Source organism: Eptatretus burgeri, chromosome 1 (genome assembly GCF_056783735.1).
Source record: "Eptatretus burgeri isolate ZD-2024b chromosome 1, Ebu_testis_v1, whole genome shotgun sequence".
Classification (NCBI taxonomy): domain Eukaryota; kingdom Metazoa; phylum Chordata; class Myxini; order Myxiniformes; family Myxinidae; genus Eptatretus; species Eptatretus burgeri.
This window is the reverse complement of record NC_140961.1, coordinates 117,268,523-117,294,861: the sequence shown is the minus strand read 5'-3', so window position 1 is coordinate 117,294,861 and position 26,339 is coordinate 117,268,523. Positions and strand designations below refer to the sequence as shown.

The 26,339-nt window shown below is 43.9% G+C and overlaps 1 protein-coding gene across 1 annotated transcript in view; it reads left to right on the top strand.

Moving 5' to 3' along the window:
• SPTAN1 (spectrin alpha, non-erythrocytic 1) overlaps positions 1-26,339 on the top strand; it is a 179,946-nt gene that overhangs the window by 57,736 nt on the left and 95,871 nt on the right. The window contains exons 8-17 of the mRNA XM_085896171.1: positions 9,252-9,396; positions 9,879-10,033; positions 11,415-11,550; positions 11,750-11,851; positions 12,076-12,213; positions 13,117-13,227; positions 13,318-13,395; positions 18,418-18,573; positions 19,183-19,387; positions 22,102-22,283. Coding sequence (XP_085752297.1) covers positions 9,252-9,396; positions 9,879-10,033; positions 11,415-11,550; positions 11,750-11,851; positions 12,076-12,213; positions 13,117-13,227; positions 13,318-13,395; positions 18,418-18,573; positions 19,183-19,387; positions 22,102-22,283 — 1,408 coding nt within the window. The remainder of the gene's footprint in view (positions 1-9,251; positions 9,397-9,878; positions 10,034-11,414; positions 11,551-11,749; positions 11,852-12,075; positions 12,214-13,116; positions 13,228-13,317; positions 13,396-18,417; positions 18,574-19,182; positions 19,388-22,101; positions 22,284-26,339) is intronic.

Below are 26,339 nucleotides of genomic sequence, written 5' to 3'. Positions count from 1 at the left end.
TTGGTTTCCGTCGATTTCGAGGAGAACGCCTTGTCCGATTAAATCCATTTTTGAAGGGTGTGTTGGGGTTGAGTAGAGGAAGGTTCCTTTCAAAAATGGGCGCGCTGCGATTTTCAGTGTGGCCGCCACGGCAGTCGTCTTGAAATTGGTTTTCGTCAATTTCAAGAATGGCTTGACTTGTCCGATTAAATCCATTTTTGCAGGGTGTGTTGGAGTTGAGTAGAGGAAGGTTCCTTTTGAAAATGGGCGCGCTGTGATTTTCACAAGCCGCCACGGTAGCCATCTTGAAGTCTGATTGATTTTTCGATGACGTCCAACGTGCTCTAACTGACTGCATCATCGTAAAATAATTGCTTCCTTTTACAATGCATAGGCTGAGGGGTTACGCCTGCTTTGCGGAGCTATTTTTAAAGATTATAAAGAGGATTTTTTTTGTTTTTTAAACTTTTTTACTCGAAAAAGGAAGGAAAGGGATTCTTACCAGTATCGTACATATTTCTAGTGGATTTGTGGCCCTGAAAAGGGCCGTTTGGGTTTGAAGAAGCTTTTCAGCTAAACCCAAGGAAATGCTCTTCATTGTTTTCCTCATCGAAGACGGCACATAACTCCTTGACCGAATCAGGGTCGAGAAAGTCGCTGTCGCTGTCCATGTTGCTGTCACCGTCATTTGCAGCCTGCTCTTCCCAAATTATGTCATCTGTGCCGTCCATGTGTCGGAGATGCAGCATTTCAGAAATCCTCGCTTGATGATGTCCGATGGTATCTCCTCCCACACCTTGATGATACAGAAGGTCAACCTTTCTCATCCTCCTGCTCTTGGTGTAGGTCTTCTCACACTCATTATCCATTCGGACCAGCAGCGACGTAGCCCGTCCATGAACGGCTTCTTGATCGACACATTGAGGGGCTGCAGAAGCGATGACATCCCACCTGGGATGATGATGACATTTGTGTTGGTCCGACGGAGCAGCGCTTTGGTGTCGTCTGTCTTGTGACAAATGAATGCATCCATGCCAAGCATGCTCCATTATCGGGAGAGACCGCAATCTGATATAATATTCGATTCGATAATATAATATTCGATATATAACAATCCGACCGCCTACTACTCGATATAATGCATATTAACATTGACATAAACATATAAATAAAATAAATACAATATAAAATAAATTAAAACAAGACTTTTTAATTTATTCAAAATCTGTGAGGTGGTGGTGATGTTTTTTTATTATTTTTTGTTTTGTTAAACAAAACTGCAAGGTAGATCAGGTCAGGTTTGAGAGCATGCGCCGGAGCTGCACATCGCTGCATCTGCTTTCCGCCAGTACTTCAGAGGCCTCTATCTGGCTATTCCCCAAGCAGATGCCTGGCCTATCCCCATCTCCTTGAGAATGCCAATCAACGTGCTGCAATTACGAGGCACGTGGTCGGCCCTTTGGCCTCCTCCACCTGTGAGGATTCCTCGCTGAGAGAATCTGGTGAGCAGGTTCAGCATCAGAAAAATGAGCCACATGTCTATACAGCCGCAGCTGACACTAACGAACGATACGGGTAACAGGTCTTATCTGAATCTCTCTCAGAAACCGCTCGTTGGAAACAAAGTCTGATCAGTGATGGCCAAGGATTCTCTGAAGAGACGTGCTACCAAAGAAGTTAAGTCTCCACCTCAGATCCCTGGTCAGAGTCCAAATCTCACATCTGTAGTGCAAGAATGGAAGCACCAAGGACTTAAAAACTCGGACTTTTGTCGTCTTGCATCGGTACCGATAGCACCAGACCTCATGATCCAATGAATCTACGATTCCCCAGGCCTGACCCAAATGTCTATCGACTTCTGGCTCACAACATGCGGAGACATGATTATCATTGCCAAGGTAAGTGAATCTCATCGTGACCTTGCATCCTTGCCACAAACAGGAACTGACAGCCCTGACTAAGTTGGTGTCGAGGACTATAGGTCGTACTAAGGTAACGCATAGGTCCCACCTTAAGTCTGGTTAGGATGTAGTTAGGATTGTTTCCCATGTGCACCAAAAAGAAACACAATCAACCTCTGAGGGGAAACAGAGCAAGATGAGCAAGATTGGGATTAAACAGAAAATAAACAAATGAAAGAGAGAAAGGGGAGGGTTGTGGGGGGAGGGGTTGCAATAACCTAGAAAAAAGGAGTACTAGGTATTGGGGTCATTTGTGGATAGAATAGATCAAGATTATGGAAAGTGAATGGCCTAAGATAGTTGTGAAGCCCTGGAGGGAAGAATGGGACTGAACAAACTGGGGAGCTTGGGTCCACAGGTGAGAGAAAAGAGGAACAAATGAGTGGAGGCAAGCACATGATGACGGCCTTGACTCTGAGATGATGCTTTGGGGGGAGGGTGGGGGGGTAGAGGTTTGAAAGATGTCGATGTAGAACTTGCGATGGCTGTTGGATCACCTCGGTCCCAGTGCCCCATGGAATCGTTCGTAAATCTGCAATGATTTCTCCCATGTCACCGGTCCACTCAAAGGCATTTTTTTCTGTTTCGTTCTCAAGCCAAACATAAAGCTCTTTTCCATCCTTTCAATAAGAGCATCAAGGGACTGGAATAACTCTTTTGTGCTTTGCTGGCAGGAACACTTGCACGTATATTTGACTCGCGTTTACCACACAGTCAATTCATTGATCCCATAATGGTGGCCCACAGATGCTGCACTTTCACCTCTTGCCAACCTATCTAACAACGAGTTTTTTGCACAATGTCAACCTTTCTCAGCTTTTTGGCACAATAAATTTTGTCCCTCGTTTTACCTTTGGGCACAATTACTAACTGTTGTGTGTCTACTAGATCTTGTAGATCTAGTATTACAGGATCTCTGTGTGTCATTTTCTGTCCGATAATGATTCATGATTAAAATTAGCTTTGTTCCCGTATGCTGATCTGATTACTACAATAATTGATGGTGCGCAAAAAACAAGGAAAGGCTTGTAATGGGCGGTAATTGTACACGCGGAAACAAACAATGACTCGTCTTCGCTCAAAAAATGTGATTGGTCAAAATGAAATACAGCGATAACCAACAAAATAGGTTGCCCGTGATCGGTAGAAAGCCGCAATATTAGAATCCACAATATTTGATGGTTTACTGTACATGAATGAGGCTTATTGAAGGGAACATAATGGAAATGGGGAAACGCCAACAGCGTCGTGAAAGTGAGAGTAAGATCAAGGTATGGTGGAGAATGACACCTGGGAGTGGTGAACAAGCAGCACACAAGCTGAATGAAACAGGGAAAATGGGGATTATGAGGATTAAACAGTAAAAGGAACAAAGGGGAAGAAGGTGCAATAACCTCAAAAAAAAAAAAGGAGTACTTGGGATTGGAGTCATTTTAGGGTAGAAGAGATCATGAGTGTGTATGACCTGAGATAGTGATGAAGCCCTGGAGGGAAGAATGGACTGAACAAACTGGGGAGGTTGGTTCCACAGGTGAGAGAAAAAAGGAGTAAATGAGTGGAGGTGAGCAGTGAGCCTGGATTTTGGGAGTTTAATAAGAGGGTTACTGGCAGATTGTGTGTGCACTGCAGAAACCTGGGAGTGACAGCCAAGAGAGGGCAGAGGATGCAAGACTAAAAAGGAGACGGGGTAATATAGATGGGCCACAAACCTGTCTGTGATGAGAGTAACAAGCCGAGACCCTCAGCTTAATCGCAGGAGATTACAATGATTTTGAGGGCCTTGCTTTCAATGGCATCAAGAAGAGCAAGGTGTGAGGCAGAGGTGCCAGTCCAAAGGGGAGAGCAATACCCCCATCAAGCTGTGAATGAAGGCCTTGTTGGTTGTCAAAAGTTCAAATGGCCAAGGAAAGACCTTGCATGACGAAGGATACTCGGTCACCGGCTTGTTTTGGAGGCCATCTTGGAAATATGGTTTTCCTAAGAAAAAGATCATGGCTGATGGTGAGGCCCAAATGTTTGTCACTTCTTCAAGTTGTGTGGTTTGGAAGCAGATGGGAGGGTTTGCCAGGCAGTCTTTTCAGAGAGACAGTGTGTGTGGGGGATTTGTCATGGTTGAAAGATGTATTCCAAGTGTTGATCTGTCAATGTCTGCCAAGAGGGAAGAGGCTACTCGCTCACTCCTCTCATTAGCATAAGCAGCCAGCTGCTTGTGACTCACAGCATCTAGATGTAGTTAAAAAAAAAAAAACACCCCACAATCGGTTAAATTCACTTCCAGCAAATCGGGACTCCACCGGGACTCCACACCACGAGCAGTACCTCACACATCTCGGCTGGCATTGGAACAAATGCCTCCGGTGCTAGCATGCAAACCACCAGCACAGCCTCACGCACCACCGGTGCAGACCCGCATACCTCTGACATACACACCGCAAGTGTCTGATTAAAAGCAGCAGGTTCCAGGATGCAAACAACAAGGCCCCTGAGCACCGGCTTGACCTTTATGGAGTCTAATCGCACCTCCACCAGGTGGCCCATCACGGAGGTCAGTCCATTCTCCACGAGGGCTTCCTGTCCCTCCTCCTTTTGCTAATTCCCTCAATTGTTCCTCAGTCTGCTAAGCATTCCTTTGGTCTCAGGGCAACGTCCAGACTATATCAACAGTGCTTCAGGTCATTTCAATTTATCTCCCCGTTGTTGAAACAAATATTTAGCATTTTCTCAATTTGGCTTCCATATTTGTGAATGTGGTTCCCGTAGTGTCAAGTGTTGCCTCAATATTGCTGTCACACTTTTTAATTTCAGCCTCCGAGTCACCTTTCGTATATTTAAATTAATCCCTGATGTCTTAAATTTGTGCTTCCAATCGGTTCATCTTGTCCCGGAGCATCGTCATTATATTGGCCGTGCCACCCCCAGCGAGCCCGAGCAGGATTGGCCTCCCTTGGTGATTGGTGGGGGAGATTCCTCTGTTGAGCCCCTCCCCTCCTAAATTCCAAATGGGTGACCTCATTCACGCACAACAATGTGCATATCATTGGCGCCATCTCCTTTTTAAAATCCTTCTTTCCTCCTTGCACCAAGAAGAAATATATATTTTAAATGGAATTAACACCATTTGTGCACGTGCACAAAATATATTTTTAAATAATACTCCCTGGAGGGATTATGGCCTAATACTACCCCTGGACACCAAGTGTATGACTCCCACCCTAAACCGCAACCGATCTCAGATCAGAACTGCACACCGAAGATTAATTTTGCGAATGAATGACTGTGTGTCAGGCAATTTAAGCACCCGAGCAGAAAATCCATCCATCCATTGGGACCATACTCTGTCACCATTGGTGTTGGTGCTGCCAAAGAAGTCTCCTTGGCTATTGGGCACAATCCTGGATGGGTCGCCACTCCGACGCAGGGTACCAGCAAGCCTGCACTCATTTTGCTGATCTCGGAAGGATGACGGACAGAATCAACCCTGCCTGGTATTAATTCAGCAGCTGAGTGGGATTTGAACTCAGGATCCTAGGATCCTAAGCCCACCACCCTAACCATTAAGCCAACACCAGGCATGAGCAGAGAATGTGCTTTGCAATACAACCAAGGTCTAAACCAGGTCTGTTATTAAAAAGGTAATCAACCAAATTTGTTTCTCCCAGCGTTTGTTAATTAATCTGAAATGGTTGTGTGGGAAGGAGTAGCAGGAACAGACTCATTCAAGCTTCAGAAAATGTGACACAAGACGCGGAGAATGAAATCCCGGACTGCTATCCGGGCGGCAGATAAACAAGCGGTATTTGACAAACAGAAATTATACTCCCTAAGGGCTCATACGTATAAGAACTATTCTCAAATCGGAACCAGGCAACTGAGGGATTCGGCATGAGTGACGATGCTCCCGGAAGGCAGGTTGCTGTACGGGAGTGCAGTGTGCCACCGGAGAGCTGCAGGCATGCTGAACCGGTCAAAGAGATGAGTGAGACTGTTTGTTTGATCCAGACTTCAGACAGAACCACCATGCCCTGCACCACTTTTTAAAGTTATTAAACCCGACTCCATCCCACAGGCGAGGAAGTTCAGTGGTTGAGATAGGCAAGCCAGCCGTAGCCTCCCGACAGATGGATAGCGCCACCCACCAATATGGCAGCATCTCCTTCATGACCATTCATGGGCATACCAGCCAAAAAGGCTCTGCCCTTCCCTAACTCTTGTTGGACTAAAAAAATGGCCATTGCCAGCCGACGTGCCTGTCTTCTTTCTCCATCCTCATTCACGTGGAAAAGCATGGAGGAAGCCTGTTTTGAAGCATTAATCAAAAGCATGGAGGAACATGGAACACAACAACTAAACTTAACTCTCCACTTATTATGGACCGTGTTGTCCTCCATCCATTCGGCAATGGACAACTTAACCCTACCCTCAAACATTTAATACAGCATTCAAAAAGTCATATATTCTCCAGTATGCATACACAAATGGGGGTCTATGCCATAATTATATAACTGACCCCCCTCGATTCACCCTCACCAAATGTGACAATATTTTAATCTTGTTTTGTTGGTTTCATTAAAGTTTTTAAAACATATCCTGTAAAATGGGGTAGTTTCTGTTTGTGCATGTAATAAAAAATAACATTTAAAAAAAAGTGCTAAAAGATGTAGGGATGGTATGCCAAAAAGTATGTGTGTGTGTGTGCGTGTATATATGTGTATATATATATATATATATATATATATATATATATATATATATATATATATATATATATATATATATATATATATATATATATATATATATATATATATATATATTGTTGCGCTTGAGGAAATTCGCAAACCACCATTCAGGTCCCGTAGGTGAGATATCTCTGTAAGTACATGTGTAGTTAGCCCCAAACCCGTTGTTTACAGGGAATAAATGTGATTAATTCGGGCTGCGACCCTTTAAGATAGCCGTTTTTCTGTTCTATCTTTATTTTGAACCAACCACGTCGCAACCGCCATCACACAGCAACCACCAACCGCAACGCCGCTTCACAACAACAACGCCAACAGCCACGACCTTTACCTTCACAACTCACTCCTGCAAACATCGCATCACCGCCATTCCAAGCGTTGCCATGGCCATAAACCACCACAATAAACCCTCCACCACCTTCACCTCTCCTTCTGCGGCCATTCCCGCACCGCTTGTGGGCACCGAGCGTCAGGCTGTCCTGGCCTCGTGCGGGACGCGCGCCGAGCCGCGGGTGCAAAGTGCGGCCTTTCCGAGGAGAATTCGGATCAGGAATGATACACGCCCACTTCTGATCCGTCCAATCGGCAAGCGCGGGGCGGTTTGGCCCCGCCTCCAGGCGCGTCGGAGTAGAATCGGGATATGCAAATTCGAGGATCAGGGGAGACTCACGCCCCTTTTTCTCTGTCCAATGGGCGAGCGTAGCTCCACCACCGAGCTCGTTATGATCCAGAAATTTGCATATAGGTTCTCCTGCCGGACTATAAAGCGCCGAGCGCGGGGCGAATTTAGTTCGAGGCGGTCAGTTGGAGAAGAGTCAAGGCGAGTTGGAGAAGAGTCAAGGCGAGTTTGAGTTTGAGTCGAGGCGGTCAGTTGGAGAAGAGTCAAGGCGAGTTGGAGAAGAGTCAGTTCGAGGCGAGTTGGAGAAGAGTCAAGGCGAGTTTTGAGAAAAGTCAGGTCGGAGTCTGTCGGGGAGCTGCAGAGAGAGGAAGCCTGGAGCCTGGAGCGCGGTCGAGGTGATTTGCTGCAGTCGGCTGAGGAGGATTGCGGAGGGACCAGATAGCTCGGGTCCGAGGTAAGGAAGACGGCGGTCGGCGACGAGCTTGCAGTGGAGTCGCTCGTCGCAGGACCCAAGCAAGCCAGCTATCCTCTTTCCCCAGAGCATCAACAATTCCCCCCTTTTTCCCCCCCGCGCTGAGATAGTGCGAAAAGGGGGGCCCTGTTCCCACCCCACTCCAAGCAGTGCCAACGAAACCCGCGGAGCGCGGAGTCGGGGCACCGCCGCGCCGCCACATTTGCGGCTCTTCACAAGACACGGGTAGGATCCACCCGGTCTCGCGGCCCACAGGCCCCGTCTGTCCCCTTGTCTTTGAAGGTGGCCCTTTTCTTTTGCTTTTGAGTAAATGTGTTGTCGGCGCCGTCTGTAAAGTAAAACTGTGTAAGTGTTGCCGTGTGCACGCGTAGTCGGTAGTAGATCTGCATTGTTGTTTCTTTTGTAGCATCTGCTTTTGGTGCATAATTGTTGTAATTGTATATGTGTGCTCTCCGTGTGCCGTGGAATAAATGTGCATTATGTTGAACTGTTTTTCCCGTTTCGCTTCGTCTTTTCTTTAATTGAATCTCCATCTTGCTTCACGTAAAGGGTTGGTAGTGGGCTTAATACGCCCGATAATTAATCGGAACCGTCGAGGCCGACGATAACACCGCTCGGTTATCCTGCTAGTACGGAACGGGTCGCTTAAGTGGCCCGTGTCCGGAGTCGACCTGCGGCGAGGTGCGATCGCCCGGTCTACCCTCCGCGTGGGTACTTAGGTAGGTCGAGTTTGGCGAACAACCCTATCCCACGCGGGGGCCGATTGGCACGATCGTGGTGAGTTACGTGGCCGCTCGCACGCCGGCGGGCGCGAATTCGCAACAATATATATACAAGGTAGGGATGGTTACAATAAATTATCATGTGAAACAATCACTCAATCTTTCTTCGAGTAATGGTTGTTGTCTGTCCATCCCAGCATCCATTTGCACTGATGGTGTATGTCTGGTTTTCATGTATGTATTTAACCGGTGAAATATTAACTGTTTGCATGCTGTTGGCCACGACCGTGGCCTCATGGGAATGTGTTGTTGGCATACAGAACTTATTGCATGTTGGGGAAAATTCAGCACTCAAATCGTTGCAAGCACAACCACTATTCAAAGAAAGATGTCGGGATGGTTTGAAATGATAATATAATTCATTGTGACCATCCCTACCTTGTTTCCATACTTTATGGCATACCATCCCTACCTTGTTTCCATACTTTATGGCATACCATCCCTACCTTGTTTCCATACTTTATGGCATACCATCCCTACATCCTTTTGCAGGGAAGGTTAAGTTAACAATTGTAGAAAACGGCTTTGTAAAATTGACCTTGAGGCATTGGTTTGGATCCCGACGGTCAACTCTATTCTAGGGCAAGGCCATTTCCTTCCCTGAGTCATGAGATTTTGAGCTCTGTTGGATCTTTGTTTATCAGAATGATTGAATTTTCCATCTTTATCAGATGTTTTTCACCTTTTTTTTTCTTTAAGGGATGTGGATGAGGCTATTGGCTGGATAAAAGAGAAGGATCAACTTATGGCTTCCAACGACTTTGGAAGAGACTTGGCAGGCGTGCAGGCCTTGCTACGTAAGCATGAGGGACTCGAGAGAGAGCTTGCTGCCCTGGAGGATAAGGTGGGGTTCAAACCTGCATGTGTACTCTCTGCCAAAGATTTGTGAAACAATAATCGGTGCCGTTTTGTAAAATAATCTGTGTTGAGAAGCAGAATGGTATGTACTGTAGCCCCCGTTTCCTGAAGACATTTCCTTCAGGTCATCATATTGACACCTTTGAGCAATAATTTGGTTAATCCTTTTGATTAATGTAGTTTTGTTTCACATGTCATGTGCCTGATGTGGAGTCCTTTGTGTTAGTAGGTAAAGCAAATACAAAAAGCAGAATTCTTCATTCTGCTGTTTTGCAGACGTGTCTTGAATTCCGTAATTTTTCATCCTTCAGACCATCGTTCAATTTGTTTTGATTTTCATTTTATTTTCTTTGATTTTTTTCCCCCCCCCCCCACAATTTCATGGTAAAATATGGGTTGTATAGTAATTTATGATACTCATTAACTCCATCAGGCCATCGCAACCTACACATTCTATTTCTCATGTAGGTTGGCACTTTGTGTGGCGAGGCCGAGCGCTTGCAAAAGAACCACCCCCAGAGTGGGCAGCAGATCCAGAGCAAGCGTGAGGAGCTCATTGAGAATTGGGAATGCATCCGCAATGCTGCGATTGATCGCCATACCCGCCTTGATGATTCTTTCAAGTAAATAATTCTCCCATGTAAAGGTTTAAAAAATACATGTTTTGTGAAAGAGGGACAAATTATTTTGAAAAGTTTTACGAGTAAACTTTATTTGCTTGCATTTTGTTTTTCCAATGCTAAAAGGGAGGAAAACATTAAAATTACTTTTAACATTTTTGGTGGACACCATATTAAAAATTTTTTTAATGTTTTTGTGCTTTGCTGCTTTAGAGTTTAATTGCATTTCCTCTTTTTTGAAAGCATGTTCTACTTTGAGACAATCATTCAAGACTAATGATGTGATCATTCAAGAGGAAAATGGCTTGCTTGTGTGCTATCCTCTTGATGAATGTTTATGAACTGCATAATCCCATTTGATAAAATTCACTTGGTTAACTGGATATCTGCAATAACAAAGTGATCGCCAAGGGAAAGCCTCCTCTGACGCCCATGATGACCATATTATTTTCGGACAACCATGTGACCTTGACCTTCAACATTTAGGGAAAGAGGATAAATGTCGAAAATGTGTCCGCATCTGTAATCTTTCCATCAAACTCAACATTATGAAAATTTGAGGAAAATTATTCGTTATGATCAGAAAGGTGTTTTTTGTTAATTAGATCTGTCTTCCCCCCCCAAAATTAGGTCAAGGACACGAATCAAATATCAGGTGCACAACTTCAGTGCAGGTACACTATCATGATGCAAGAACATCTTGGAAGGCCAAGCGGTCTTTGAGATTCTGTTTTGGCAAAATAGATTGATGACAAAAAAAAGGGAAAAAATTTTTTTCCAAGAACGCCATTTGACCTTAACCTTTAACTTGGAGGAGTGTGATGTAAATTAAGCGTAAATGCATCTTACTCTCAGCTATCTAGGGAGGACAATTTTGTTCCTTTCAGACAAGCATTAGTTGAGTTTTGGTGAAAATGTTAAAATGTCTATAATTAGGTCAAGATCTTAAAATTAGGTCAAGGTCAAATATTTTCAACCCTGCATACTTTTTACTCCCATTATTGATTCAAAATTTCATTCTGAAAGTCCCAGTCAGATTCAAGATACAATTTGGACATTGGCAGAAAAACAAAACCATAAATGGTGGTTTAGTTCTCTGAGGGGTCTAAGAAACTCTGTGGTACCATGAAAAATTGAGGGCACTAATTGTGGAAACAACCTCGACAACAGATATAAGTTTCCCCTATTCCCATATTCACTATGCAAAAAAAAGATGACTTCATAAAAATTTCAATCTGTTGCTTGAGATATTACAAGCTGCTGGGATATTACAAGGACAAAAAGAGAGTTGAATATATGTCCATTTGTTTAAATGCCGTTAGACTTGTTCTTGAAATGTGTTTCAGAGTTGTAATTGTTTGAACGCCATCACTTCCCTTTGTAGATTACAACGTTTCTTGGCCGATTTCCGAGACCTTGTGAGCTGGGTGACGGAGATGAAGGCCCTCATCGGGGCAGATGAGCTTGCAAATGATGTGGCTGGAGCGGAAGCCTTATTGGACAGACACCAGGAGCACAAGGTCTCTGAATATTCATTTCATCACATTCAGTGCTTAAATCGTCACTCAGTGCCTCGGCGACTTGATCCGAGATAATGGTTCCAAAAAAGAAAGACGACTCGTAATCATTGGCGTGTTGGATTTGAGCTTGCTTGCTGGAACCTGCATGTTCTCGTTTTCCCTTGATGTTATCATTGACGGAGTTCATTTATCCTCTCAGGGGGAGATTGATGCACATGAGGACAGTTTTGATACTGCATCTGAAGCTGGGCAGGGACTTCTCAATGCCAACCACTATGCATCTGAGGAGATTCGAGAGAAGGTGAGGATTGTGCAACTTATGTGAACAATCTGAGAATAACCTGTATTAGGTTTTAGCTTCTTTCTTTCTTTTTGCATTCTTCCAATATTCTCACAATGTGGCATGTTGTTGAAAATGCAGTAATCATTAAAGCTTTGTTGGATTATTTCAAAATGCCATATTCTCAGGGAAAGGTTTTTGAGCACTAACATCCAATATGTGTTAAAATGACTTTGTCCCTTCAGTTGGATATGTTGGGGGCTGAGCGTACGTCGTTATTGGAGCTCTGGGAAACTCGACGCCAGCAGTATGAGCAGTGCATGGACTTGCAGCTTTTCAATCGTGATACCGAACAAGTGGACAACTGGATGAGCAAACAAGAGGTATAGGTTCAAGTCACCTGGAAATAATCTGAAATCCATGGTAGAATATTTCTCCCTTCAGTCTCCCCTCCAACCACCACCCACCCTACCCTCGTTCACTCTTTTCCCTCTTCATTGTACAATGTGAACATTTGTAATATGCGTCATATACTTCTAAGCCTTATTTTTGCACAGCTTGTGCTGCTTCACATGAACGTGTGAAGTAATAAGTTGCAGTTTAATGGTGAGACACTGGGCGAGCATACCTGAAGTTGTGGATTCAAATCTGGCTAAAATAAGCACTATTTAGGGTTTGCATCCGAAACTTTTAGCAAGTCAGCATGTCTCGGTGGAATTGCCATTAACCCATTGGATCACAATAAAAATCCGCAGTGATTACGAATAATTTTTGGAGACAAGTTAATCTGATGTTTCTGCTCGATATTTGGTGCTGGTCAATGCATTGTGATACTCTTTATGGCTTTGAAGCAATCGAGATGAGCATGGAAATAATAGTTTTGAAAATGCAGATGTTTTCTCGATCTCTTCATCAAATTTACAATCAACTAGAACTACTCAGAAGAGCGCATACCTCCACCAGCCTGAACCATTTACTTTTTGTACGTTTTGTATTCCACTGATAGGCCGGATCTAGATCTTCACCAAAATGTAATCAATTTGTCCTTGTCACACATCCAACCTGTCCACCAAGTTTCGTCAAAATCTTTCTGTAACTATTCAATGTATCCTGCTGACAGACAGACAGAGCTACATACAGACTGACAGGAGCAGGTGAAACCATAACCTCTGTCCACCTTCAGTGGCGGAGGTAAAACTTGTATGTTGGTTGATATGGTTGACATCGCTACCTTTTTAAGGCATTTTAAGTTTAAGATTCACTCTTTCACTAACCTCATTTTTTAGGCGTTCCTGCTAAATGATGACCTTGGAGATTCCCTGGACAGTGTTGAGTCTTTACTGAAAAAACATGAAGATTTTGAGAAGTCACTGAGCGCTCAAGAGGAAAAGATCACAGTAAGCCTCACTGTTCTTGTTTTCCCTCGTTAATTGGATCCTGCCAATGAGTGCTAACGGTGATCCTGCCGATCTGTCATCCCTTTGCAGGCACTTGATGAATTTGCCACAAAACTCATTCAGGGTGAGCATTATGCCAAGGACGATGTTGCTGCACGTCGGGATGCAGTAAGTGGAATAATTGCGTGATGACGTGTCGTGAAATAGTAGTAGTGTTTGTGTGATTACACCAACTTGTTCAGATCCAGGCTGCTTTTATCGCTTCAATAACTATTTTTGAGTGAAATTATTCCTTGTAAATCCAACAGTTATTCAACAGCAATTAACTCTTTTTTTTGACTGTTTGTTTCCTCCCCAATTTATTCTTGTTCCAAAAACTTTAGTGATTGCTTCTTGGTATTTAACAGCATTGTGTATTATCTTTTACTTTATGCATGTGTGGATTTGATCGCTGTGAACACTTCTGCCATGCAGCAATGGAGATTGGTAGAAATGCGGCGTGGGAGACAGTTTTTGTGGGTGATGAGACTCTTAAATATGTAGATTCTTCATTTGGCAGGAAGGACCGTAGACATAGAATTATGTGCAGTTTTGAAGGAGCAGGAGTTAGGGACCTTGAAGGAAGGGTAAACGATATCGTATCGGGTCATGGCAGGAAGAAGTTGGTTGTGGCACACCAAGGAGCGAATGATGTTGGGAAAGTTTACTCAGAGGTTTTGAAAATAGATACAGGATAATTGAGTAAGTGGCTGAAAGCAAAAGGTTTGTGAGGTGATGTTTTCTGGGATTCTCCCAAGATTAGGAAATTAAATAGAAATTATCAGCAGAGCGATAGATGTCAACCAATGTCTGGAAGAATGGTGTAGGGAGGAAGGTTTTACATTGAATAAGCAGTGGGAATCATTTCAGGAGAAAAGGGAGTGTTTCCTGAATGATGGCCATATATTAAATAGAAAGGGGGCAGCAAGGTTTGCAGTGGGAATTGAGGAAGGAATTCAGGCTTTTTAGGTCAGTGGAGGGAGGGAAAGATATTAAGGAAGGAACTGATGATGTAATTGTGATGAGTAACTCCAGGCAAGAAAATAGAATTTCAGGAAGGGAAAAGTTAAATATATTCTATACCAATGCCAGGAGTTTAAATTGAGACATGCTTAAAGGAGGAGAGTAACTGGAGGACAGGATTAGAGGCTGCAAAGTGTATCGATTTGATAGGAAGGAGAGAATAGGAGGAGGAGCAGAAATCTGAGTAAAGGACAGCATTGCATCAAGAGAAAGGGGTGACATTAAGGAAATAATAAATTAGAGATTGGAGATTGTAAAAACAGGAAGATACTGGAAGGATGATTTTATAGAGCTCTGGGTGTGAAGGAAGAGGAGGAAGGAGGACTACATGAAGAATTCAAAAGGGCATGTGGTCAGGGAAGAGTATTGATTGTGGGGGATTTTAACTTGCCATGGATAGATTGAGTCCAGGAACAGGGAAAGGGAAGAGCAGATGAGGATTTCCTAGTTTTATTCAAGGATTGCTTTTTAACCCAGTTTGTCGATAAGCCCATGATGGGAAGTGCAGTGTTAGACCTCCTTTTAAGTAACAATCCCAATATGGAGGTGGAGTTCGGGGAGCATTTTGGAGCAAATGACCATAACATTGTGTATGCAAAGATTCTGTTCAGGATAGTGTAGAGTGAGGCCATTAGATTTCAAGATGGCAAACCTTGAGGGTATGTGGAGAGAGGTGGATGATGTAGATTGCGAGAAGCTAACAATAGGACAGGCTTATTAAACAGGTATTTTTCTTCAACATTTATACAAGAACCGTCAGGAGAATTGCCAATAGCTGAGAGTATCTATCAAGGAGGTGAAGAATGGCTTTTACAGAAGATCCATGTTGGAGTGGAGGAAGTAAAGGAACAGCTCGGTAATCAAAGAGAAGATAAGGCTCTGGGTCCAGATAATATGCACCCGAGAGTATTGATGGAGGTGGCTGAACAGGTAAGCGAGATATTTACGGATATTTCCAATAGTTCCCTGGAGACAGGACAGGTACCAGAGGATTGGAAAATGGGCAAATGTCGCACCATTATTTAAGAAAGGATCCAGAGAAGAATTGGGAAACTATATAGACCTGTTAGTTTAACTTCAGTTGTGGGGAAGGTGTTGAAGACATTAATTAAGGACCAGATGAGGAACCATTTAAATAAATACAAACTAATTAAAGGTAGTCAGCATGGGTTTACCCAAAGGTAGTTCCTGTTTAACAAATATTTTAGAGTTCTACGAAGCAGTGTCTGTTTGGGTGGATGAGGGAAAGGCCATGGACATAGTATATCTCGACTTTAAGAAGGCATTTGAGAAGGTACCACATCAGAGGTTGTAAGCCAAGGTGAGGGCTTATGGAGTGCCTGGTCAGGTCGCTAATTGGATTGCAAATTGGCTTCATGATAGGAAGCAAAGAGTGGCTGTAAGCGGGAGGCTGTCTTGCTGGGAGATTGTAAGTAGTGGGGTACCTCAAGGATCAGAACTCGGGCCATTATTATTCATTATTTACATCAATGATTTGGATAGTAGGGTGAAGAGTAAGCTTTTCAAATTTGCAGATGAGGCAAAGCTTGGAGGTAAGGTGGATAGCAAAGGGGGTGATGATCAGATTCAGGAATGTATTGATACTTGCATAGATTGGTCAAAAGATTGGCAGATGGCATTTAACCTGAGCAAGTGTAAGGTGTTGGGGATGGGAAAGAACAATTTATATAGAGATTTCAGGATGCAAGGAGTAATTTCGGAACCTGTCATAGAAGAAGGATCTGGGGGTTGTAAGATATGGAAGGTAAGCAGGCAGCACAGTGCCAGGCAGCTACAGGTAGAGCAAATAGGGTTTTTGGTTGTATTTAGAGGGGGATCATTTATAAATCAAAACAGGTGGTGTTAACATTGTACAGGAATTTAGTGAGGGCCACATCTAGAATATTGTGTGCAGTTTTGGTCACCACAACTAAGGAAGGACATAGATGCCATAGATTGGGTTCAGCATAGGGCTACTAGATTGATTCTGGGCCGAGCTAGACTCAGCTTTGAGGAGTGGCTGAAGGAGACAGGGCTTTATACACGAGAAAGGAGGTGGTTACGAGGAGATATGATGGAGATGTTTAAGATCATGAAAGGTGTAGATAAAATAAGTGCAGAAGAATTGTTCAGCAGAGTAGACAGTGAGAGGACCAGGGGCCATAGCCAGAGAGTTAAGATGGTAGCAAGGCAGGGGTCTTTTACTCAGAGTAGTTGATGCATGGAATGGTCTCCCTGGAAAAGTCATGGCAGCAGAAACAGTCGATAAGTTTAAATTAGAATTGAATAGGTACCTGGAAGTTATGGAGATAGAGAGGTGTGGGGATGTTGATAGGACTTTTAGGTAGCTTGAGCATTGATGGGTGATTGTGTGCATGTGTACAGAGTGCTGTTGGTGGAGGTCTTGTCAAGGGGTGTTGTGTGATAGATGTTGTGTGTTTCAACCAAGCCCATGCCCCCTCCCTAGGGAAAATATTAAAAAATATATATAAATTCCAAAAACTACAAAAAAACACTTTATTTGAAAACACAATTTAAAATACTAGTGTGGGCCCGTAGGTGCATGCCAGTATGTGTAGCTTTGTTCCTTCGCTCTCATAAACGACAACTGGATTGGGGCATTGTTTCAAGTAGATCGGACCAACCGTATCATAAATGGCCATAACTTGGGAAACACCTGGGAAACATACTCAGGTCCCCAGCGTTAATTGTGACGTTGTATCAAACGACGAAGAAGAATTGTAATGCCTCCTCTCTCTCGCCCCCCCCTCTCTCGCCCCCCTCTCTCACCCCCTCTCTCCCCTCCTCTCTTGCCCCTCTCTCCCCCTAATCTCACCCGTCCTCTCTCCCCCTCCTCTCTCCCCCTCCTCTCTCGCCCCTCTCTCTCGCCCCTCTCGCCCCTCTCTCTCGCCCCTCTCTCTCGCCCCTCTCTCTCGCCCCTCTCTCTCGCCCCTCTCTCACGCCCCTCTCTCTCGCCCCTCTCTCTCGCCCCTCTCTCTCGCCCCTCTCTCTCGCCCCCCTCTCTCGCCCCTCTCTCTCGCCCCTCTCTCTCGTCCCCTCTCTCTCGTCCCCTCTCTCTCGTCCCCTCTCTCCCATCTCCTCTCCCGTCCCCTCTCCCGTCCCCCTCTCCCGTCCCCTCTCTCCCGTCCACTCTCTCCCGTCCACTCTCTCCCGTCCACTCTCTCCCGTCCACTCTCTCCCGTCCCCTCTCTCCCGTCCACTCTCTCCCGTCCCCTCTCTCCCGTCCCCTCTCTCCCGTCCACTCTCTCCCGTCCACTCTCTCCCGTCCACTCTCTCCCGTCCCCTCTCTCCCGTCCCCTCTCTCCCGTCCCCTCTCTCCCGTCCCCTCTCTCCCGTCCCCTCTCTCCCGTCCCCTCTTCTCTCCCCCCTCACTCGCTCCCCGACTCACCCCCCTCTCTTGCCCCCCCCTCTCTTCAAACTGGGAAAATTCAAACCTTGGGATTAATTAATAATTTGAACAATTAATTCAAACCTTGGGAAAAAACAGCTTTCAAACCTTGGGAAACAGCTGAAATGGATGAAGAACGATATCAAACCTTGAAAAGGCACATACTCAGGTCCCCAGCGTCGATTGTGACGTCATACCAAACGAAGAAGAAGAAGGATTGTGATGTCAATCGTGCAAAAAAAAAAACAAAAAAAAAAAACTAATTGTGACGTCATTCGTGATGTCATAGCACCGTGTCCTGTCACCTGTCATTGGTCGACAGATAAATGGCCGTAACTTGGGAACCGCTCATCCGATTGACATCAAACCTTGAAAAGGCACATCCACGGGGCCCCGACAATATTCCTGGCAAGTTTCAATCCGATCGGAACGGCGGTCGCAGACACACACACAGACACACACACAGATATTGCTGGAATTATAGATAGATATCAACATTTTGCATTTTTTTTCTTTTGATCTTGAATTGATAAATCAGTTGTCTTGATGTGGTGCAGGCATGATGGGCTGAATGGCCTCCACCTGTCTCTGATTTCCTTTCCTTGTGTTACCTTGTTTGATCCTCCTTTGTTTCTTTTTTATGCTTATTTTTGGATTTTATTCAGTTGCAAAGGGAAAATTTGTTTCAGCACATCAGTTTGTACTTCTCTCTCCATCAGCTCGTTGAACGTCGTAATGTGCTGCATGAGAGGTCACAGCACCGCCGGGCCGCTCTTGAGGACTCCTTCAGCCTGCAACAGTTTTTCCGTGATGCTGACGAGCTCAAGAGTTGGGTTGTGGAGAAGATGAAGACTGCTGCAGATGAGTCGTACAAGGTTTGAAATTTTTCTGTGTTGGAGCAGAGATACTGAAAAAGGTTTCCCTATTTGTTGTTTGTTTGTTTATTTATTTTGACACCTCACCGCATGGAGCTGTGGGTGTCGTGATGCCATGACACCAAGGCATGGCCATGAAAAAAGATAAAGCAGAACGAGAGGAAATGGACAGCGCATATAATGGAGAAAAGCAGAAGGGTGGCAGGAAGATGAACTGTCTAAAACTAAACGATCAATCTTGACAGCACTAATTGGGTTATTTATTAGATGATGACTTCTAACATTGTTTAGGTTAGGAGATAACTCTCTAATGAATTAATCTCCTTCACCCCCAAGGCATTTTAATCACAATGCTTTTCTACAGTTTTACTCTGCATGTGTCGCTGATTACAAGTCATTTCAATATGTACTTTACACTTTATTTTATTTATTTTTACACAAATGTTGATGTTCAAACAAACCGTTGTTGTTGGTGTTTTGTTGCTATTTTTATTTTTATTTTTGTTTTTGTTTGTTTGTTTTTCCCCTTCCATTTTTTTTATTTAACTCTTTTTGTGAGTTGCCTCACAAAAGGATTCATTATGGCTTTAATTTCATCTTTTTCTTCAGGACCCAACAAATCTGCAAGGTAAGGTTCAGAAGCATCAAGCCTTTGAGGCGGAGCTGACAGCCAACCAAAGCCGACTGGAGAGACTGGAGTCCTCTGGGCAGAAGCTCATTGATGCTAAACACTATGCCTCGGACGAAGTGCAGGACCGCCTCAATGAGGTGCAGGATCTGTGGCGCCATTTGCAAGAAGCATCGGAGCTCAAGGGTGAGTTTCGTCAATCGCTCTGCTTCTTCCGTTTCCATGTCAGTCAGGAAAGCACCCTTCACACAACTGCACATTCATCGGAAATGTGGGATTTGTGGAATGTCTGCTTTTAACTTCCTGTATAATTTTGGCCTCACCATGCTCCTCCACCTTGTGTTTGATCTTTATGGTTTGGCACAGGTTTTAGCTTGTATTTGGTTAAGCTAAAATTGACAGCCACTTGTCAAAGAACATAAATGGAGCTAAGAATGAGTTTTTTTAAGTTATTTGGCTCTCTTGAACGCTTGTGATCCTCTGAACATTTGCTTGATTTTTCTTTTTTTCCCACAAACTCAGCACATCTATGGCTTTCCATGATTTGGCTTTTTTGTTGGTCATTTGTACAAGGTCTTGTCAAAAAGTTCTGAGACTAGATTTATTCTTACAAAACTAAACGACAACACAGTTAATCAAAGTCTTCACATTTGAGCATATCTGTTTTGCTTTCTTTGGTCGAGGTGACAGGGTCTTCCATTGAGACGACTGACGCTTAGTCTTGGGGTCGTAGCCAAAAACCCCACTGAGGTGATGTTCCTTTTGTTCCGGAATGAGTGAACGCCAGACAAACTGTCATTCCCAAATCTTTAGTAAAAAAAACATTTGACATGTGCCGTAAGAAATGGCAACTTCTTCCACAACTTCATGACTTGTCCGTCGTTCGTCTGTTACAACGAATCGTGTCATGAACGCAAGCGACTGTTTCCTCACTGTGCAAGTGGATCATCATCGATGAAGTTCGGCCACTTTTAACCCAGCAAAAACCACTCCAATGTTTTTGAACGGCTGAGAGCTTCCTCCCCAAGTGCGGTTTTTATCCCCCGCCGCGTGGCGGAAGGGGGATATTGTTAATACTTCGAGTTCCATGGCTGTCGTACTGAGTTTCACACAGAATTTGGTTTACACACCTTGCTCCTTCAAGTCGGACATTTTGCAATAGGACAGAAAAATAAACACATCTGCAGAAAACAACGTGTCACTCAAGACTGAGATAAGATGGCAGCTTCTTGCCAGAGGTTGATGTCAGCAAGTGTTGAAAGCCATGCTGCTTGTTTAATAACCCTATAGTGTAAGTCCTTCATTTCCCTGCAATGAAGTTGGTCCTGGAACCTTTTGATCAACCCTCTCATATTTATTTTGTTTGCTTTTCAATGTTTTTATCACAGCTTGCGAACCCAGATTAGATCAGTTGATCTTTCTTGTTGTGCCATTGTTCTTATTCCCCTCTGAAGGATAGTTTGGCTGCAGCAGCTCCTGCTATGTCGACTCCTTTGTGCAGTTATTTTCAGCGATATGAAATGCTCATGCTAATGCTTTAGGGCTGAGGAGGGAGATTTTGTTTTGTTTTGCATACAATTAATCTTCATTGCCTATCCATGTCAATGCAGATCTGTCAACTTGCAAAAAAAAAGTCATAAAACTTACTCTATGAGACCCCATATATACACCCACCTGCAAAGAAAACTAATTTGTACTTTTTTGACCTTTGCATCACTTCCCACTTCCCATCTCTTTTGTCTCAACGAAGGGTAAAGCCCAAAACAGCCATGAGTGATCCTTTATGGTGGATAACTTGAACCATTTTATTTTTATAGTTTTATTCACAAGAAATTTGCACGATTCCATCAAATTGGCAAGTCCAGAAACCGCATCATGAATAGGATGTGGCCAAGTGATTAACAAACCCAATACAGGCAGTTAAAAAGAAATATAGGGATGTATATATCTATATAATGTGTGTGTATGTAACCGGAACATGTCTTAGACCAAAGCATCACCTCCAATCTGGAGTCCTCGGCTGGGCAACTCTGTCAAGCAGACAAACATTACATGGTCAACATCAGTTAAACATCAAACGGAGCCACCTATCTGGATTTCGGGCTTGTTTGCCCTCATCAGGATGGCATACCGATTAAATATCTAACCAATGATGACCACATTAGTCGTTTAAACATCAGACGCACATTCTGACTTATGGTGAGCATCACCGCAGGTTATGTCTCGCATGGTAAAACCGCATAATCCGCAAAGAACAACAGTCTGTCTGCCACGCAAGACGATTGTTCCCGCAAATCGCTAATGCAAACCATTCAACCAGAAGGCACGTGATGCGATCGGAGGGTACATCGAAACATGTGGAGTGTGATGAGCACTCCCCCGATCTCCATTGGACATAGTCCTCCACCAAAGCCTCACCTCTAACCCAGAGGCCTCGGCCTGACAACTCTGCCAAACAGACAAAGATTACATGGTCAACATGTAATCTTTGTCTGTGTAGGACTATGTCCAATGGAGATCGGGGGAGTGCTCATCACACTCCACATGTTTCGATGTTCCCTCCGATCGCATCACGTGCCTTCTGGTTGAATGGCTTGCATTTGCGGGAACAATCGTCTTGGGTGGCAGATGCACGGTTGTTGTTTGTGGATTATGCAGTTTTACCATGTGAGACATAATCTGCGGCGATGTTCACCAAAAGTCAGGAGGTGCGTCTGACATATGTATATGTATATATGTATATGTATATATGTATATGTATATGTATGTATATATGTATATGTATATGTATGTATATATGTATATGTATATATGTATATGTATATATATATATGTATATATATATATATTCAACTTGATATCTAATATCGTGGTAAGATTTATGATGTTTTGCTTAACAGGCATAAAACTCCGTGAGGCAAGTCAACAACAGCAGTTCAACCGCAATGTGGAGGATGTTGAGTTGTGGTTGTATGAGCTTGAGGGCCACCTTGCTTCTGAGGACTATGGGAAGGACCTGACAAGTGTCCAGAATCTGCAGCGCAAGCACGCTTTGCTGGAGGCGGATGTCACTGCACATCAGGTTAATAATGAATATACAACAGTTGTATGGGATTGATCACTAAAATGTACCCGATTTTAATTGTTTATTAAATCTGCTATTTTGAATGCAAGACCTTGTAATTTATATGATACATAAAGGTTTTTCTTTTTCGACATGTATCATAATTTATATGATGAATCATCCATACAACTTTTCTTTATATCGTTTTGTTTGACGATAACACTGAACAACAAATTTCAAAATTTTTTTTTTACTGGAGATGTGTAAAGTGATTAAGACTAATTTGGGTACGCTGATTTCAAAAATCATAACCGTTTTGCTGTATCACGTCAGGATTTTCAGGAACAGAAATATTCCCATTGCCTAGAAGTCAGGATTTCAATGAAATTTACATATGTCTTTGACATGTCTATTTCGTACAATTGTTGTTAACTTGTGTTATATTTCTTTCTTTCAGATAAAGATGAGTAGGCGTTCCTGTACCAATCATCCTGACAACTTCTGTTATGTCTGTGGTCGGTATACCAAAAAAGATCAACAGCGAAGTATATCTACAGCAGTGAAAATGAAGGCCGCCTACTTTCACTACTTCGGGTGTAAGGTGGGGGACCAAGAACAGAGCTGGGCACCACACATCTGCTGCACAAGCTGTCACACAACCTTGACTCAGTGGTTGGTGGGCAAGCGCGCGAGCATGCCATTTGCGGTGCCCATGATATGGCGTGAGCCGCAGAATCATCATGATGATTGTTATTTCTGCTGCACAAGCATCGCCGGCTTCAACAAGAAGAATAAAGGTCACATCAAGTACGCTGACTGCGTCTCTGCTCGTAAACCTGTGCCTCATGATGACGAGAACCCCGCTCCAACACCTCCAGCTGATCAGAACATAGCTGTAAGCAGTGGTGAAGAGGATGGTGATGATGAAACCTTTGAACCCGACACTCAAGAATCACACCTTCTGAACCAGAGAGACTTAAATGATCTTGTAAGAGATCTCTCGCTGTCAAAGGCGAAGGCAGAGCTGCTTGGATCAAGGCTGCAGCAGTGGAATCTACTTGAACCTAACACCAAGATATCCTTGTTCAGAGCACGTCACAGAGACATGGCTGAGTTCTTTGAGATGGAAGACACGATGACATTCTGCAGTGACATCAACGGTCTGTTGAAAGAACTTGGGTGTGATCACGATCCTGCAGACTGGCGCCTCTTCATCGACTGGGAAGAACAGCTTGAAGGCTGTTTTGCTCCACAATGGCAACGAGAAACCATCAGTCCCACTGGCTCACGCGTTCGGCATGACAGAGACCTATGAGACTATGCGGCAGCTGCTTGATTCCATCAAGTACAATGACTTCAACTGGCACATCTGCGGAGACTTGAAAGTGGTGGCGCTGTTGTTAGGGCTGCAGTCAGGCTACACGAAATACATGTGCTTCCTTTGTCTCTGGGATAGCAGAGACGACAAGAATCACTGGACGAAGAAAGATTGGGAAGAGCGAAAAGAGCATGTACCTGGTCGACACAACGTGAAGCATGTCGCTCTTGTCGACCCAGCCAAGGTTTTCCTTCCACCACTCCACATAAAGCTCGGCTTGATGAAAAGTTTTGTACGGGCAATGGATCTGAATGGGCGTGGGTTTTTATACCTCAAGGAAAAGTTTGGCAACACCTTGTCGGAGGCCAAGATCAAGGCTGGTGTCTTTGTTGGACCGCAAATCCGACAGATTATGAAGGACGAAACTTTTCCGACAACTCTAAACCCCAAAGAACTGGCAGCGTGGAGGAGCTTCAAAGCTGTGACGGACAACTTCTTGGGAACGAGCGCGCGGACAACTATGAAGAAATAGTGCAGCAGCTGCTGGAGTCCTTCAGAAACTTGACTCCAGGATGTCCCTGAAAATCCATTTCCTACACCAGCACCTGAACTTCTTCCCTGACAACTTGGGAGCAGTCTCGGACGAGCACGGCGAGCGATTCCACCAAGAGATTTCACTCATGGAGACGCGTTACCAAGGGCGGCACAACCCGAACATGATGGGCGATTTCTGCTGGTTCCTGCATCGTGAAACTGACACAGAGCAGCACAAACGCAAAGCCAAATGCCTAAAGCATTTTTAATTACATTCTAGTGGAGTTTTTCTGTAATTTCTATAATTTTGAAGCATTCATGATGAAATAAATGAATAAATGAATTTTTGTAAATTTCATTGAAATCCTGACTTCTAGGCAATGGGAATATTTCTGTTACTGAAAATCCTGACGTGATACAGCAAAACGGTTATGATTTTTGAAATCAGCGTACCCAAATTAGTCTAAATCACTTTACACATCTCCAGTAAAAAATTTTTGTTGTTCAGTGTAATAAATATTCGAAATATAAAAGTTCTTCGCACTTAAGGACATGTATGAAGGAGTTTCTTACTGCAGACTGAAGTACTGTATTTCATGTAAAATTCTGGAAATACCCCTCATTGCAGCATCTCAGTTCAGGAATGTTCATTGGGTTCTCTTTTTTTAAGAAAAATTCCTCAACAAACCCACAAAGAAAAAAATAAACCAATCCAAAGATGAGAGATGAGACTCCAGGTCAGTGGGAAATTAATCTACCTGCAAAGTGATCATTGAACCAGTGCATGGACAAGCAAGCTGTTTGTACATTTGCTTGCTCCGTCCTGTTGAAACCAAACACCAGGAACATTAATCACATGACTCTGGGAAAATGCATTCAACATGTCTTCATGATGTTCCACATTCACAGCCAACCCCTTCCTCGATTTCCTGATTTTTAAAAAAAGGTATGGACGGTAAATCCGATGGCAACTGAAACACCGTGTTGTTATTTTGGGGGAGTGGAGAGGTAACTCAACAAAATGGGCTGGTTTCTCCATGCACCAAAACTGCCAATTCTGTTTGTTTACCATTCAAGTGAACATATTTGTCGCTGAAAATTGTCATCTCCGTTTGTTGATCAACAGTCCTACTAAATTGCACACAGATCTCTCAACGTCGCCGCTCATCTGAGGTTAATGTTTTTCTTTTAAAGGATAAACCTTCAGATCAGACTTTAACACACTTGTAGTCAAATGACACCGCTTTGAGACTGCAATTTCATGTGGGATGCATCTTGTTGATATTCTGGGATGATGCACAATCACTTCACTAATTCTGTTTATGGTCTCTGAAGTTGTGCAATGTATAGTCTTCACGATCGGTGCATTACATTTTGGGAATTGCTTTCTGAACGTAAGCTGCACTCCTATCACTAATTTCAGCTCCACATCATTCTCAACAATGAAGATTCCCCCCTCTATTGTTAGTTGTACCATTGTTATTATTTCTATTTTTTGCAGGTAACCAATCAAATGGCAAAATACTGTTAGGCTTGTGGGGTTCGGGGGGGAGGGTTGGCTATCACCTCAGAGCAGATAGGAATGTATACAGTAGCATGGTCTGTGTATGGGAAGTTAGACAATCTCGATGTAATAAGTCAGGGCATGTATTGGGGGTGGTGCATGGTAATAGTTAGTTGGGGATTATGGTAAAGGAATTGTGTGGGAAAAACCCCTTTGGAAACGCCAACCGGGGGCGCTGGGAGACTTTGCAAGAGGAAAACGGGGGTGGAGCTATGGACGCCTCAAAGGGGTGTAACGTTGCCCGGGGAGAAGAGGGGGAGGAACTGACAAGGGTGGGCGAGGATCGTGTGAGTCTGAGGCGAGCACAACGGAGGGAGGGAGAGAGAGAGAAAAAAAAAGAACTAAGGAGAAAAAGGATACCGCGAGAACTCTGAGGAGAAGTGGATGAGATCATCCTGCTTTTGCCCGTTTCGTCTGCCTACCACCCGCCACCCATCGTCTTGCCACCCATCGTCCTCACCCCCTCATCACCTGCTCGTGGCTCCTCCGCGCATATCCTTAAAACCTGTCACCACCAAGGCTGAGTCCCCAGGTTTTGTCCCTTTCCGGTCTTTAACTGAGCCAAGAGTGTGGCACCATAGCTTTTATTCTCGTTATATATCATTATTATTAATTGCTTTCCCTTCCTTCCCTCCCAACCCGCCATCTTCTTCCTTCC